The sequence below is a fragment of the Diadema antillarum genome, unplaced genomic scaffold (genome assembly GCF_040938485.1).
Source record: "Diadema antillarum isolate AM-2024a unplaced genomic scaffold, OU_Dant_1.0 scf00000141, whole genome shotgun sequence".
Classification (NCBI taxonomy): Eukaryota; Metazoa; Echinodermata; class Echinoidea; order Diadematoida; family Diadematidae; genus Diadema; species Diadema antillarum.
In genome coordinates this window covers 631,971-650,187 of record NW_027271030.1, presented here as the reverse complement: position 1 = coordinate 650,187, position 18,217 = coordinate 631,971, and the positions used below count along the sequence as shown (strand labels likewise).

The window sequence follows — 18,217 nt, the reverse complement described above, 5'->3', positions numbered from 1 at the left end:
CTCAAGCTACCAAGAGCACAAAAACAACTCATGCCCACTACTGATATCCTGTCCTATAAATGTTGACTGATTTAATGATACCTTTAATTCATTGCGGGAAAGAATTGCTTTAAGCACACACAAGAACCATTAATCCAATGGTAATATGAAAGAACAACACAATAATTAATTACAGGGCACCCTTTGTAGATAGTATACATTAGCTCGAGTTGAGTATTATGTGGTGAATCTGAGCAGATACTGGTGAAATGTCTAAAGGTGCCATATTTGATCACTGATGACAATTATTCTGGAAGACCTCTGAAATTAACTTCATCAATTCACATGTAAAATTCACTACAGAGCATGATTAAACTTTACATTACTTCAGATTGATGGGTAGCGACAGGGTCTATGCTCATTGCAAGAATTTGAACTCTAAAACTCGTAGGCATGGGGCCCAACAGTGTGTACCACTAGACTCACCTTGAATTTGTTGATTGCTTGTTTGTGGGTCATGCCACTCAGACTTTCACCATTCACCGACAGAATCTCATCCCCTGTAGACAGTGGAATAGAGGAAGATACAGTGTAGTCACTGAGTTACAGACTTAACCCGTTGAGGACGAGTCCCGAGTATACTCGGGCAGGTGTCTATGGGAAATGCGTGTTTTAGCAAAATCAGTCCGTCCTCAATGGGTTAATACTGAAGCTCTGTCACATACATACAGACATCTTACCACTGGATTTACTTGAATCACATTTTAGATTAGTGTATACATGTACATACATCATCACATGATTTAAAGTAACTTTGCTTACAGTCTAAAAGTTCCTTTTCCCTGCTTTGTAACTTTGGCACCCATGGTCTTTACATAAAAAGCTATGCAAAACACATTAAACAGGGAGACCACTGGGAAACTGATCTGAGCTTGTATCCAACCATCATCATGTAACATATAAACTTTGCCTGAATTTAAGATGTTAATTCTGTATTTGATATCTTAATTTGACATTTTATACATACAACTTGCATGGTACATCATGTATTCACAATTACAGAATTCCATCTTGTTTGTAGATATCTAATACTAATTTTTAGAAAGTATCATGGTAAGAAGCAAGAGGTGATAATGACAGAGCTACTAATTACAGTCTCTATTCATGCATTTTAAACTATTTGTAGACATTTAAGGAAATGATGATTTCAGTCTACAGAATTTGTTATATGTATTTTTTACTACAATAAAATCAAATTGACTTGAACTGACTTCTAATAATCTTACACAACAGACATATGGAACAAACAAGTTATGACTCATCAGTTATTTCATATTTCACAAAAAATATTTTGTACATAAGCCTTTGAGCTTATGTATGAGACAAATATAAACCATGACCTCTCATTGATTCTGTAAAATATGATCCTGGGATAAAATGAGGGCAAGAGGTGAGGTGATTCACTGTCAAACACAGGTAGAGAACTAAGCTGAGAGGTAGAAGCAGGTGGATGGGTCTGTCTGGGAAGTCTTTCCATAGATCAACCATTGTTTGTGCTCTAAATCTCAGCATACTATAATGGGACCTGCGGAAGAATGGGCTCTACCCCACCCTCAGAGTTAGTGTGATAAGGAAGGAAGCACCCACTTTGCCTCTCTTACAGGTTTTCCCCAAAGCCTTGCTATTTTTGTGATCTGTTGGCAAAAGACGAACAAATTAGGGCACTTTCTCTGCTGGTAACAAAGGAGTAAATAATGCTACCTGTCATCACCCAACAACCAGGAGAGTACACTCAGCCATCAACTCTCAGCCTAGTGGATTGTTAGTAAGCAAAGGGATTCACTGTATCACTTTGTTAGCACCTTGGGAGACACTTTGTAAAAAAATGCACTCTTGATCGCTGGTCTGATCTGAAATCACATGTCGTAATCCCTTTGTTTCTATCACCTTATATCACACAGATACAAGTCAAAACAGTCATCAATAATCAAGTTGTTCTCTTAACAAACAGGTAATCATGCCCGTTGTATCTTTGTTGTATCCTTCTGCAAGAAAATCATTTTATGTAGGCAATACTAGAATACATATGGATAGATACATTGTCAAAAGATGTATAGATATATTGCAGAGAGATAGATTAATTAATACATTTTGAAATACAATGTGCTCTTGCATTACAGCAAACATAATATATTAATGTACTTTGAGGACTCCAAGTTTCAAAAGATTTACTTTGGTGATCACCCATACAGAGCCACAGACATTCAATCCTGTCATTTATCTCCTAGACTACAGTGTGTTCCATGTTATCAAGGTTACACACATCAATGGCAAATGAAATCAAAGCTGCCATATTATTAGATCTTCAAGTCCACATCTGTCATGAGTAGGTCTGGCTTGCTAGCAATCAGCCGATAGCAAACCAAACCAGCGAAACTCCTGCACAGAAGGCTTAAAAGTAATCAAGGGAAGCAGATGACAAGATAATGCAATCTCTGCTGGTTTCTAACACCCACGGCTTGTGTAAAGCCCCAGTGAACCCCTGCAGCCTGGAGAGCAGTTCTTGGGATGAGACCCACACCGGTATCCGTGCAGTCCTGTGATGCAGGAAACTCGTAAATTTGGCAGAAATTAGCCAATGAGGGAAAGCTTCCTACCATCACCATGAGAGTAGTTAGATAGAAACCGTGTCTTATCTCAGTCTCATCCCAGGGGGCTAAATTTAGAGCTAAAAAGCTGTGGTGCAAATCTGTTAATTGTCACCCTTTTCTCCCACCCGCTCTCCCCCTACCCCTCGCTGTCATTACAGTGCAATCTTCAGCTGACCTTCTACCCCATCAGAGAGTAGAGTGGACAGGGAGGAGGATTTCCCACCTAATGGATACGTTGCCGTGGCGATGTCAGCACACCATGCCAAACCATTGCCTGACATTTAGGGACATGATCTGAAAATACATTTGCAAGATCATTTTCCTTTTGGTCTCTCAGCTTGTTCTTGATACAGTCTTCTTTCTATGTCTATTCGACATCTGTCATTTTTGTAAATGATTTTAGTCGTTGTGAAGACGTGTTTGTGTTACAGAAAAAAAAAACCCTGTAGAATCAGTCTTTCTTTTTTTTGTAGAGACATATTAGTGTTCCAAAGAAATTTTCAATATACGGAATTCGCCGGCTGAAAACCAGAAGGGTGCGATCAGGTTCTAAGATTTGAGTACAAATAAAGACAAAACGAAACAACCAATATTCATAAGATAAAAAGTTCATTTAATCAAAAGTGGGTAGACTTAAGAGCATTGTTCCAAATTTCAGGTAAAATAAAGCTCTTTTTTTGTGTGTTGATTTTTAACATTTTACTCAAAAGGAAAACGATCTACACTTAATACCACAACGTAGAGGAGATCGAACTCTACAACATGATACCAATAATTTAACATCCCTGAAGTTGTGATAATGGCCTTCTGGTTTTACAGCAAACAAATTAGCCTTTTTGTTGAAGCATGCTTGAGATAGAAGAAATCATCTGAATTTGGCTTGTTTTGTAGCCATTTCCTTTTAAGCATTCATTCTTTTCTCATCTTTTCTTAAGCAGAAGAAATTTCAACACATAAGTCTATATAGATAAGAAGACAACACATTCCATGTCAATGTGTTATACTCAAACATCACTGACAAAACACTATAACTGATATATTCTTACAACTTATAAAGCTCTATAATTTATCACTTTGATGAATTGCAGGTCTGTCATTTGCTTCTCTTTACAAATCTCTTGGCAACAAGGCAAATATTGTTAGGAGGTGTTGTCAGAAAGTAGCTTACTAGCTGCTTTAGGAAGATTTCACACAACGAAGGAAGCACAAAGCCTACAGCCTCTTGAACAAAGCCCGGAAGCATTTATGACAGGAAACTAGGCACAAAATAGGCCAACAATGACTTCCTTACATCACAAGGATTATAACTCAAGAGGTGTACTGACAGCTCTTACAGCAGTTTTATGACGTTTTTGCATTTCTTTATGCGGCAGAATCTCAAATTCTATATGGGAGAGTAAGATATATTATACAAAAAAAATATTTCAGAACCAATGTTTTTCATTTCTCATATTTTTTCAATGACAAAAACATAACTTGTTCATATGATTACTTCAATGTTGGTACTTTAAAGCGTATCAAGTGATTCCATATTCCTATCTTTTGAACCAGCTTTTAAAAGTAAGAAATATAGTTGGCTTGAATGTATGTAGAATATTTGGAGCTTGGCATGACTTCTCTGTCTCACCTACATATTTAGTTTAGTGTGGTGGGATATAAATAAAAGTTAGAAATATTCTTCATCTAATGGGCATACATGTATGTCCATTCACTCTCTCCCTCTCTTGGCAATTCAGACATTTCATCACCTATACATAGTTAGCAAAGTGTATGACTGGTTTAATACCCCTGCTATTGATAACTAGCTACATAGAAATGGGGAGAAACTGACTGTCATGGTGACCTACAATGTAAATCACTATCTTTCTCTCAAAAGCCACTTTGTTACCTTCTCTCAACCTGCCATCAGCAGCAGCAGCTCCAGAAGAAAAGATGGTCTTGATGTAGATACCCATCCTTCCCTTCGGTGAGTCCTCCCCTCCAACGATGCTGAAGCCGAGACCCTTCCCATAACCCCCCTTGATGAGGGAAATCTGTTGTACCACTGAGGGGCCCACAGGTGATCCCCGCCCTGAGATGTTTTCAACTGAGGCTGTCTTCTGGTGCATGAGATGCTAACGGAAAAAGAAAAGGCAATCTTTATTCAAAGGTATGTGAATTGATAGGCATGATTAAATGAGCATCATGCAGTACCTGTTTCATCCAAATATTTACTACCATGTAAAAATGTGATACTTTTTACACGAACGTGAACAATTCAAATGAATTTTAATATACATACAAATACTTGTAACTCATTAGTGTTCCTCAGTATATTCAGTGGAGACATAAAAAAGTGTCTTGTCTTCAACTTTAAAAGAAATGTGAGATGAGAGAGTGAAGAATTATTTCTCACTTCAGTCAAAGGAATCTTTAAATCACAGCCAATCAATTTCACACAAGCTTGAAATGTGGAATGCATCTATGACTGATTGAGGATTCTGTTCAGATATTTTGTCACTGATGCTGAAACAGACCAAAAAAAAAAAAAAAAAAATTCCCAAAGCTCCATCTGTTACAGTGATTAAAAACATCAGTGATCACATGGACTGGAGACAGGGGTTGCTATGGCAACACAGTGTAATGAGGACATCTAGAACATGACCTCTGGGATTCACCAGGTATAAAGTTGGGAAGGAGACAAGGATGGATCAGTGTTCAACTCTAGAGGGAATACATGGAATTTGATATAATATTTGAGTATAATGTAAAGTGATCACACAAGCAGCTCTTGATATCATTGGACAATCTGATAATATCTGGTGGCCTCGCTATTTGGAGAGTAACATTGCAATCTCTTAGACCCAACAGGTTACATAATTTCAGTCAATTGTGTTGTTTGTTATTAAGGAAATGTACGAAAAATCATCTCAATAAACTGACTTTGCATGAAGCTATATATCTTCAAACATTCAAAAGAAAACAAGCTACACACATGTACACACACATACATGAATTTGCAAGGCACTACATTACCACCATAAGTTTCATTGAATATGAAAATATTGGAATTATATGTATGTGGAAGAAATCAAGGTAATCAGCATACTGCCCTCTTGTGGCAAGAAACTAGTCATCTATAAAGCAAGATCCATGTTCTGTCAGTGGTCATGTAATGTGCAATATGTTGTGAGTTGCGAGACAGCCAGTTGTATTGTGTTATGATACAGCTGCTACCCACAGTCAATGCACTGGTGACTCATTTTATTGAAGTCTAGCTGGTGAGTCAGTTATTAGAATTTCAGAATCAAATAAGTTGATATCTTGCTCGGATCATGATTCCTTCTGGAATCAATTATTGTCACAGCTGTGTAGCAGACATAGGGCAGAGTCACATATAAACTAATGAAATCATTTCAAACAGAAATGGGGGGGGGGTCATTGATACAGTGAGAGGGGACAAACAAAAGTAGGAAAATGGGTTGAAGCAAGATATTGATGTGACAAGTCAAGAACAAGATATAGTGCATATGAATACAATGACGACAAGACCACTTAACGCAAGTGAAAGGTGTGTGCATATTTGAGGAAAACCAGCAGAAAGCAATAGACAAACACTGCAAGAACATGTAGAAATATGTGATAAAAGAAACTACAAAGTAAAGAACAAGAATGGAGTCACAAGATGGCTCTGAAGAGATTCTCATGTTTCTTAGCAGCCATATATAGTTAGGTTATGAAACTGGAAAAATGTGAACAGTGGCAATTAAATATGATTATAAGACAAGCCAAAAAGAAAAGAATGCAAAGAACACACAATAGAGAGAAGGCACACAGTAAGAATGAGACAGGAATTATGAGATAAGGAAACCTCTTTTCCTTACTTCATTGTGGTCATGCCATATGTTTTACAAGTCAGCTTGACCAATTAGGCCAGGGGTATAGGCATACCATGCCAGAAGGAAATGATTTGGCCCTGGTTAGGGATCCAATCCTAAGCCAGTGGATTAGTCATGTGACCCACTTCCTGCAAGCGAGCAGAATTTTGCCGTCAAGCAAAGTTTTCTGGCCCTGGAAGCACACCTCTGCTTGGTTAATCTTGCTTTTTCACAGGTGTTTTGGTTTCATGTGATATTGCCAAGATATAGGATTGTGGAGGGGAAACTGGGACTAACCTGGTTTAATTTTGAGTGACAGGTGATATTTAAGAACCTTCTTTCTCGGGTCAATCATCTCAGATACAAATCAAATACATAGATTTGTATTTTGTTGAAGTTACAGAGAAACGTACCCACACTTCAGATGAATACATGTGTGGGTTAAAGTATGCACATTTTGCAAAGTTTACAAAAATTGAATCTTTCCATTCATTTCATTTAATTGATTTCAATTTATACTGGCTTAAAAACTAAAGTTATGCTTTATAATCAAGCAGTATCTAACACACAGAAGACATGTCACAAAACTTTTAAAAACCTTTTAAAGACCTATTTCTTCCAAAAGAAAACTTCAGGCTTTGTTTGATTCCAATGGTATAGCAATCACATGAAGTTTAATGGCCTTGTTTGCTTAAAATTTTATTTAGTTCAATATTACAAATGTAATATTGATTTCATTCTTACATTTTGTTAACTGTTAAGAGCATTCTGCATCTATTTCTAAAAGGTGTTACATAAATATTGGTTATCGTAATCAGGCATCATCAGTATTGTATTGATACCTTGCTAGTCCTTAAGAAAAAACAAAAACAAAAACAAAAAACCTAAAAATCAAAATAATATTTATAAACACACAGTGGGCAACACATGCATTCTTCCCAAACACTTCATGAGCTTTCAGGTAAGATGCAACTACTTGAATTTTGCAAGGTTTATAGGTCTGAAGAAATCTAACATCTTACCATCCATCTGTTACTTTCTTTATGTTAAGTTTAAGATGAAATAAACAATACAAAGCGTATGTGATCACGATCTTTTTGCTCTATAACTCTTGTGTAGTGGCAACAGTTTCAAATTTCCAACTTCTCCTAGTGTCTGAGACTGTGTATTTGCTATCTTGCATAGATAGTTGGTGTGTAACTGGCTTTTTAGACGACAGCATTTTGTACCCTGAGAATGTCAAGATCTGCCATCAACTACAGCTTGCTCATATCTGGTACACATTTAATTGAACAAAAACTTACGACTGAGAGATTATGATATCGTAACGTACAAAAGAAAGCAAGGAATGAAAAGGACATTGACATTGACGAGATGGAAGGAACATAGCTGAAGAAATAATAAAACAGAGACCAACAGACATACACAGAGCTTGAAAGTAAGATTGATAGACTTTTTTCTTCAACATCTTCCGAGATGGAGAAGGGAATACCTTCATACAATTTAAGAAGAATCATACGTCTGGTCTGTTAATCTAAAATGATATCAATATGAAGGGGACTGTACAGATACTTCGGTTATTAAACTATTCAAACATTGTGTTAAACAGGACAAAAAGAAATATGTTGACTTACATACAATAATGGTCAATAACTTGTTTGCATGTTTCTGATTGTACTCCTTAACCCATCTGCTTCTTTAACAAAACACTTTTATTTTCTTTATGGTAAACTTCCTCATGGGATGGGCAGACAGACATCCCATATCATCAGTGGCATACAAACTCAGTCAGATGAATAGTCATAGTGAATAATTTGTAGCAGTGACATATTAGAAACAGGATATTTAGGAGTAGAAAACATAGCTGAGTACTGAGAGCAAAGGAGTTAAATTGGTATCTCATACCATGATTAACTCAATACTACCGACAAACAGACTATTATAGCCCAGTACTCTTCTCTTAATATATCTTTGGAGAGGAAGTTGTCGGCTGATCCAGCGGAAGGAGCGCTGAGAGAAAGACAATTGTGCCATTCATCAAGGGCCATGGGGAGAAGGTTGGTTTATCACTGCCTTATGGTGAGTGTAAGAAAGTAGGGCGTGGGAATACAGGGCGACTGTCCTCCATTCAAACCCACAGAACCCTCTCTCTCTGCACTGTGAGGATGCTCAACAGAGCCGCATATTGCATTGATTACATGAGAGAAATCACTTTGTGGCTGCCTCTTGTCTGGATTTATGTGAGCATGGCTTCATCTTTAGCATACCATCCTTATTCTAATCTCAGCTAAAATACAGTATGTCCCCCCAAAAAAGCTAAAATCGGATTTCAGCATTAATAACTTTCAATGTGATTAAACTGTCTGAATGTTATTTCAGGGTCTAAAAATATAACTTCTTACTTATATTTTGCAGAAAATCCCATTCAATTTAGTTAAGTGGTCACAGAAAAAAGTGGATTGCTGTAAAGCATATCATGGGTCTGTTTCTTCCAAGTTTAGCACTTGGATGCTCTTGGAACTGCATATCAATGTGTGAACACAATGAACAGAAATTGAAGGGAAGGGATTCCTGACATGCTCTACAAAGATCCTCATTTCTCTTTGACCACTGATGTAAGGTAAATCGGATGGGTCTTTCTGTAAGATGTAGGTAATAAGTTATAGTTTCATACCTTGAAATTGTATTTGGATCGATTCACTATTTTTAAAGTTATTGTTGCGGAGGGTCCCATTGTAATTTATTTTTTTTTGGGGGGGGGACATATGGTATAGATATGTTTTTACTTTTTTTTTTAAAACTTCCACATTATTTTTGAATGCTATCGAGAATTAAAAAAAAAAAAAACAGAATTTGTGCTTGTGAATCACTTTAGCATTTATATTGCACCTTTTAATAAGGTAAATAAAGAAGACATGGAATAAAATGAAATACATTGTAAGTTACTATGGTGTACAGCTATTTACAAGTCCTGCCTACTAAAGAGGACAGTTAGCATATTATATGCACCGAAGAGAGAACAAATGACCTAATCAAGTGTGTTCAGTGACTCAAGTCATTGCATTGAGAAACATAGCATTTGGATTGCATAAACTCTTTGACACTTGCTGGGTACACCCACTCAGGCTATTTTCTGTGGCCATTTTTGTTCATTTGTTTTGTTCAGTTTTGTGTAATGGCAAATGAAAAATTTGAACAAGTTACAATTTGAAATGAAGTCAAACTGAAGTAAAGTTTAGACTAAAGCATCTTATGAAACGTGTCAGTTTTTGATATCTCAAACTAAAAGATAAGTTGGAGTGCTCGAGGTCTATATGTACATCAAAAGATCACCTTCAAACCATACAACATGAATGTCAGCAACAGTGAACCAAACAACAGGACTGCAATGCTTACATCCATATTTACTAATTGTTTTTACTTCTAACTGTGAGATGATCATCCTTCACTCTGTCTTTTAGAATATTGTCTTCACAGCATTTTATTATTCATCAATATATGATGTTATTGAGGTATGGTTAATCTTTAAGGGTATTATTTGACATTTTCAAGACTTCCAACTCGCTTTAAAGCAGTCGAAAACACTACTGGAGAAGTGAACAGAGAATCGCGTCAGTCACCTCCCCCTCCCCCTCCCCTCCTTGTAGGGAGACATTTCCACACAGACAACACTTTGAGTGATTATCACACAAATTGGAGATAAATCCTGTCAGCTCCTAAATCCAGGAAACATGAACACATTTGTGAATTTCCCATCCCAGATCTCAGGCCAGGTTTATAGAGGAAACTGAGCTTGAATCACCAGGGGCTTTCTATCACATCACAGCTAACATCACACAAGTCATGATATGGGAAGTGAAGGGGGGGGGGGTAGATGTGTTTGTCATACATTAAACCTAGCTCCTCAGATACAGACAAGGTATGGAGAAGGTTTAGCTTGAGTGAGACAAAATTAAACAGCATCGGACACAAAGCAGACTAGAATCTTTCTCTTGCATTTCTGATGTTTTTACTGGATGCCTGTGTGTAATGAGATGGCAACATGTTCACACTGGAGAGGCAGAGGTACAAAAAATGTTGGCTTAACCCGTTGAGGATGGGCTGATTTTGCTACAACACATATTTCCCATAGACACTTGCCCGAGTATACTCGAGACTTGTCCTCAACAGGTGAAGGCTGAAGGAAAATATGATGCAGAAAATATTATTCATGTCACAGTTTAATTTGTCTGGGGGTAAGGATCAGGGTTATGCATCTGTGCATGGTGCAAATTTATATATCTGAACAAAACATATCAGCTAAAACAGACATATATAATGCACCAAAGTATGAAAAAAAAAACTCAACAAAGTCATACAGGTATAAATGACCCAAAATACAGAAAATAACACGACAGACATGCATTGTACACTAGGAGGCAAGAAGTCATAGATAGAAATCTAAACTGCCTAAATTCTGTCCCCCCCCCCCCCCTCCCCTTCCCTCGGGGAAAGAAAATGAAAAGGGAAATGTAAATATGAAAAAAATGATAGACTGCAAATTTGAGAACACACAGACAGAACACTCATCTCAGTGTTGAGGAAATAGCTGATCAGATTGCAAAGAGGGATAGCAGTCCAAGGCAGATAGGGGTGCAGGTCTATACAGCCTTCTAACTAAGGGGTAGCCACTCAACTAAAGTACACAAGTACAAACGTCAGACATTTTCAAGTCATCACTCACTACACAGATTTTATATCCAAAGGGCACAAGGGGAGAGGGGGAAACCATGATATACATTCTACCCATGACTATTTACTTTGTTGCTATAGTAACCACGCGCAGCATGAAATGTCAGAAGACAATTTTGCCATCACTGGCCTGTGTACGACTGAACTTTCTACATTTGCCGGTAAAGTTTATTAGACCTGATTAGGAATGTTCTAATTAACAATCAGATGCAATCTATCCATTAGAAGTCTATTTCTCACTTGACAGTCACATTTCCCTTTTCCTTCAAGACCCCAAAATCTCCCAGCACACCTGATGACAGCCACTGAGTTAATAAAAGGGTCATATGATGTTGAGGTACTGTAAAAGAGGATATTTTCGCGCGACTAATTTTCGCGTTTGGCCAGGTCAGAAGAGTTTCGCGTGTTTTTAATTGCGCGGAATCAAGACATCGTGCACAGGAATATATGGCAAGCAAAAATATTCGCGTGCTTTTATTTTCGCGCTAGTTTCTGGTTGCGCGAAATGCGCGAAAATTTCAACACTGCGAAAATTGCCACTATGACAGTAGTACGGTAAGCTGGTTTGTCAAAGATGGTACAGCTTCCCTCTATCCACTCCCAAACAGGTCTTCCTGCTACATTCATGCTAGACCTCTGAATATGATATCTCACAGGTTCAGTAATTAACATACAGACACCCTGCTCATGAGGAGTCCTATTTTACTACCGGTCATTAAATCTGCACCTCAATTAGTCAAGAACAAGTGCAATGCTATACCCCAATCCAAACTCAGATAGTGAAATGTGATGTATGCTATAGTAAAAAACAATGTTTGATGCCTACTGATTTGTGCATGTGTGGGGGTGGGGGTGGGGCTGGGGCTAGAGGTTGGGTACGGAGGGGGTGCTTTGAAAGCAATTGTCCTCCTGGACTGTTTGAGAAATCCTTGTTAGCATCAGCAAGTGGCTATTCCATAGGGCTTTTTGGCTGCACATACATATTTTGGCTGCTGTCCCTCCCTGATATACATGGTCTCAGCTTGGGAAAGGAACATACAACACACTGGACTGAAGCAGCAATGGCTTATGTCCTTTTCCTCACTGTCAACTCTAGAGGGCAGTGTACAAAAGAGCAGGCTCTAAATAGTGATGAAGGAAATCTGATGAGACCATAGGTCTCCTCCAACAGTGTATGTGTGCCCTTCTCTATCCCGTCTCTCTCCCTACCTCTACCTAAAAGTATTAATGAAGCCTCAAAAAATGATCTTGTTTTTTAATTGTTTTGTTTATTGTTTTGGTACAATGTCATTGATCATAGAGGATGATGTGTGCCTGGCAGTGTTCAGTCAAACCCACCTTGGGAGACGGAGGTCCACCTTGGGGTGAAGAGAACCGTTTCCAGATGGACTCGTCATGGCTGGGAGCTCGCTCCTCTTGCCTGCATGGATGGATAGAGAGAATGACATCAGATGTCAGTTAAAACAGAGCAATGAGATTAGCTGGACAATCAGCATATCCTTGGAACAAACCTATTAAGGAAAGAAATACAAAAGAAATATTCACTTTGCTTAATATACTTAGAAGATACTACCAATAGCTCTGGAAAACTTTGTATGGATATAATCAAGTCACTAGTATATACCTTTTTAATGTATGAGCTGACACACTTCTTAGGAATATCATGAATACAACACAAGAGACAAGCTTGGAAATGATAGCACATCATATATGCAAGGTGAAAACTTCTTGAAGTTACAGCACAGTCTGTACATGGCTTTTCTTATCCCATAGTCTTTTCAGCAAATATATTCCAGTTTGTCAACATTTCATCCACATTACTTCCACATTACTATTCAAGATAGCAATATGGGGGGGGGGGGGGAGGGGGTTGAGAGAGAGTTGATGACATGTTCCTGTCTCATGTTTTTTCTCTCTCACTCATACACACACACACACAAACACACACACACTCACATTGAGATTACTGAATACAAAGTGAGAGACAAGTTTTAGAACAATGTTATATTTGATGAAAGCAAGATAGCAAGATATTATTCAGAGGGATGAAGGTTCAGGTGTGAGTTTCTTCAATTTGTCAGATCAGCAGTTGCAATCTCAACAAATTTCATTTGTAGAGGAAGACAAATTGAAGAAACTCACACCTGAATGTTATATTTCACTGTATGCATTCTAAATGCATGCTCAAGTCCTAACAGTTTACATCTTAGTGACCTCATCAACTAATGTGTCACCAAGTCTTTTCCCCCTGAGTTACATTTGTAGACAGGTTGTGTGTAGACTCAGTGTCACATGTCATAATTATCTCTTCCACTCCATCTTTCACTTCACCATTCATCCACTTCTCTGTGTCTACAAAATATGTGCCACATCCATGTCCACAATGTCATGAAAAACACAAACACATGCGAAGAGTGTATGTACTGCTACATGATTGGAGCATCTGGGCGTGTGGAAATCATAATTTAAGTAATTTCACCCTTGATTAGATAAACACTCTCTAGAGAGGTGAGTTACCATCAGCCTACCGGCCAAAATTAGTTAAAAAAGGTTGTCCCTCTTGATTCACCCCCCCCCGCCCCCCCCCCCCCACCCCCCCCCCCCCCCCGGGCACATGTGCGGAACATTTTCTTCCTCTATCCAGCAAACATGAATGTGTCATGACCAGATGTGCTGCAACCAAATGCTGAAACCTGGTGACTTATTACCTCACCAATTTGGTTCCAATTGAGTATGGCATATCGTGCATTTTTGAGTGAAATATATAACTGTGAAGTTACAGGAAATGGCTACAATAGCATTGTCTGTGACATGACCAGTACAGACATCTGCTGGGAGCACATTATTACAAGGTGTCTTGATCTGAATAATGCAAAGTCATACATAGCTGTGATATTGGTGTGATGAAATGCATAGCCAGATGATAAGATTGGAAGTGAATGAGTGGATTAAGCTAGAGTGATGATTTGGCTCAGTAGGTAGTGTGTCTACCTTCAGATCCAAAGGACCCGGGTTCGATTCCTAGTCTAGCTGAGAATGTAGTGTGTAATCACATCATCCCCAAAGAGGCAAAAAACAAAACAAACAAACACTCTGTCTTTACAATAGGACATAAAATGGAGGTCACTTGTGTGAGGCATTCACTGACTCATGCATGTAAAAGAGCCAACTTCATTTATCGCAAAGAGCAGGGTGCTCACCCAGTGAAGTGGTCCACCTACTCAAGAAATGGGTGAATGATTCTGATCCCTTGTAGTTGACCCTAGGTGACTAGCAATAGTCAGGGTATCAACCCGATACATTAAAGAAAAATATGAGTGAGGCAGGAAATAAAGAAATGATTGTACATATTTGTTTCTCTGGTCTACATTTGTTCAAATCGCATCCTAAAGAAAAAAAAAGAAAACAACAACAAAAACAACAACACAACAACAACAATGTTCAGATACAAAGCATGAAAACCAAGCAATTTCCCATTTCTGCCTCCAAAGGAAAAAAAAGGGGGAAAAAATAACAAAAAAGCAGTATCTGCAATGTAATTACATTGCAGATACTGGGGTTTTTTGTCGGGGGGGGGGGGGCAGTTTTCCCCATGATAGCAAAAAAAAAAAAAAAAAAAGGCTTTATGAGACAATGAGACTAGATTTAGGGTGAAATACATGAGGCCTGGTTGGAAAGACAAATCTGAAAGTTTTTATAAAAAGTGAGTCACTATGGAGATCTAAGTCTTTTCCCCAAGAACATGAAAGCCTTCTTTTCATTACCCTGGCATAGTGGGATTCTAACATCTCAATCTATGAACAGTTGGTAATGAAGGAAGCTTTTCAACACATCACCACATTGGATACAAATTACACTTCCTGCACCTACCAAGGCCTTTTGTCTCTTCAGCCCTGTACACTAAGACATTACAGCATCATGGGTGATTTCCAACTAGACATGTGATTTAGCACTGCGTGAATTCTAGAACAGCTGTCAGGCACACAAGTCCTTTGTATGAGGCAATCACAAAAGCATAATGGAAGGTACAAGTATAGTCATACAAGAAATGTCGCCAACATCATGCATTGAGTAATTTGATTGTATCCCACAGAGATATCCAAGAGTTAACTCTGCAGAGGATAATGTGATGACACAGGGCTTAAAATGACCACTATCCCTAGAGAGAAAGGCAAGTCAGTGGCCACAGATTGGTGATGGACTAAACAAACTTCTGGCACACAAAACTTTGGATATAGCTTGCCTGGAATCCTGGAGTAGAAATTCAACTGAACTGTTATCTCAGCTTAACTGTCAACACAGTGTGGTCATGTTGAAACACACTCACACATTTAGAGCCCAAAATCTATACAGCCTTGTCACACAAAAGGGAGGACACTACACTCTGTCATCCATGATTCCACATGTAACTCTGGAGAGACAACAGGCTTCAAAAATAAAGTCCATGTTTGGCTGCATTCCCATCTAGGACTGTAGGAGGCTGCGTCATCCCGCTGATATTTTGGGTCCCATGAACTATTGTTACAAGTTTCATGTCAAACGCAGGGGGGGGGGGGGGGGGGACAAACAATTGAAATGACTTTGTCATCTGAGAATGGAATGAAAGCTAGAATAAAATTATCTGATTCCTTGGATGAGAAGAAATGGCATTGTGTGGTTGTTGTATCAGATGTCTGCATTGAGGGGCAAGCAGGGTCACACTGAAGATAGGAGGTCACAACCCTAAGGTAACATTGTTTGGTGTTCGTGTGTAAAGGAACTAGAGAATCATTGTTCAACATGTTACCCTAACACTGCACTTATGTGATGAAATCTCTGATACCAACAAAATATTGGGAATGCTGATCAAAGCATGTGTAAAAGAGTAACAGCTGCACAAGTAGCAAGATATATCTAACTAGTGAGTTCATGACGCTATACACCTGTATATAATACCTTTGTAACATAAAAGACAATATCCGTACTTCCTTATAAATCACACTGGTCTCAGTATTACCACTATGTATGTAACGTGGGTAGAATGATGACTGTTGCATGATCACATCTGTGACTTTTTGAAAACATGAGAATAAGAATTGCTATTGTATAAATTTTTTATTTTTGAAGCACCTTGACAAATTTGTAAGACAGCAAATCATAAAGAATTCAGAGCTATGTAAAAACTGGAAGGTTTTCTCTTTCTGCACCCTGTACAAAATACAGCATACTTCAAATGACCATCTTTTCCTTCCAAATCACAAAAACCCTTCACAGCCCTACTTTTTATTTGGAATAAACTTTTCTGATACATAAATATATATATATTTTTTTTTACGAAATGAAGAATATGCAAACAATGCAATATACTTGAGCATCCTGCCTACATAGTGAGAATCAATTTATTTTGTTAAAAAAGGGCGAGAATGAAAGGGGTGGATATTAGAATGGTCAAATATTTGCTGAAAGAAAATGACAATTATCGCTTAAATTGTCAATCTTGTGGTCCTTACATAATTGAATTGTCTACCCATTACTTGCAAACTTGTCATACAATGTCTTATTCATATGAGTAACAAACAAAAGTTGTTGTTTTTTTGATATAATGTAGGTGTATCTCCAACACTACAGCCAGGGTTGAAGGCCCTGACAGTCCCACCTGTTACAGACTGTGTTGTCTTCTGCCATGATTCCTGACACAGAATGGAAGCTGTTACAATCAAAACACCACTTGCTCCTCCTGGCATTGTCTTGCAGTTCAGACCAAACAACTGTGAGTACTGCTCTTCAGATAGAGAATACCTTCAAGTGTCTTCCTGCTGACACTACTTCACACATTTGGATCGATGAAACAAAGAACTTGGATTGAACAAAGTTTTGAGGCCTTAAAGGGTTAGTATAGTATTGGTGGAGGTGAGAATTGGGCATTTAACTTTTTGTGAGATACCATGAAACCACTTGTGAAATGGTACAGGCCATACCATTCTAAGAGGAATTCAAAGTTTATTTGATGAAAATAAGTTTTGGAATTGCTGAGACATCCAAAAACAAAGTAAAACAAAGTAATCATAATAAAAGATGGGTCCCACCTTTCATAAGGATCCGTCTGTTTTGGATATCTCAGCCATTTCAAAACCAATTTTTATCAAATAAATATTGAATTCCTCTTGGAATTACATGTTCTTTCATAAAAAGGTTTCTCATTATCTCACCAAAGAAATGTTACAAACCTGGATATCTGAACCAAAACTGTACAATCTCTTTAAAAGGATGTATAAAGCTTGAGAGTTTTGAGGCTAGATGGGATAGATGGCGGAGTTCACCTGTTATTCTGTAAACTAGACAAACTGTCCAATCAATGTTTAATGATCTCCCCTGACAACAAGCAATCTTCATCAATAAAAATGTTGTCTGGTGTGAAAGAGGGATACTGACTGTATAAAACTACATCACTGATGCCTTTTAAGCATCCTCCTAATTATCATTTAATGAAATAAAATCAATGAAAAATGAGGTAGTACTGTATTGCAGCACAATCTTTTACTGATTTTAGTTCGCATGTCCTGTCCTCTGCACACAAAACAGTTGCTGCCGAAAATAAAGAAAGGGGCAGCAAACTGCTGCTTGCTAGGTTTATAGTGATTGAGGAATGACGAATATTTAAACAGGAGTGCTACCTGTTGTCAAAGCAATTTATCACACCTGCGATACAGCGCATGGGTACAAAGGAGAGATTCTCGTTTCTTTTCCTTCTCTTAACACTTTCACATTTGTACCAATGTGCACATAGCTAACTTCAAACCGGCTTACCCTTGAATTCTTTCTTTCTTTTTTTATAACATACATTTGTTTGAGACCACCACTAATCTGTTGAGTAACTGTCCTATCCACATTGTATGTCTCAGAACCTTGTGTTGGGCGACAACTGCCTCTGAAAAAGGTGTCTGTACTATTTCTTTTGTCTAACCTCTGATTCACAAGAATAAACTACTGCAAGCTACATATATTATGACAAGGCCTTCT

The 18,217-nt window shown here is 38.0% G+C and overlaps 1 protein-coding gene across 1 annotated transcript in view; it reads right to left on the bottom strand.

Annotated features, from left to right (window-relative positions):
• Positions 1-18,217, bottom strand: part of LOC139721357 (uncharacterized) — a 176,580-nt gene that overhangs the window by 78,173 nt on the left and 80,190 nt on the right. Inside the window, exons 7-9 of the mRNA XM_071632674.1 lie at positions 12,557-12,638; positions 4,519-4,744; positions 466-539 (exon numbers count right to left, since the gene is read on the bottom strand). Of these exons, the coding sequence (XP_071488775.1) occupies positions 466-539; positions 4,519-4,744; positions 12,557-12,638 (382 nt within the window). The remainder of the gene's footprint in view (positions 1-465; positions 540-4,518; positions 4,745-12,556; positions 12,639-18,217) is intronic.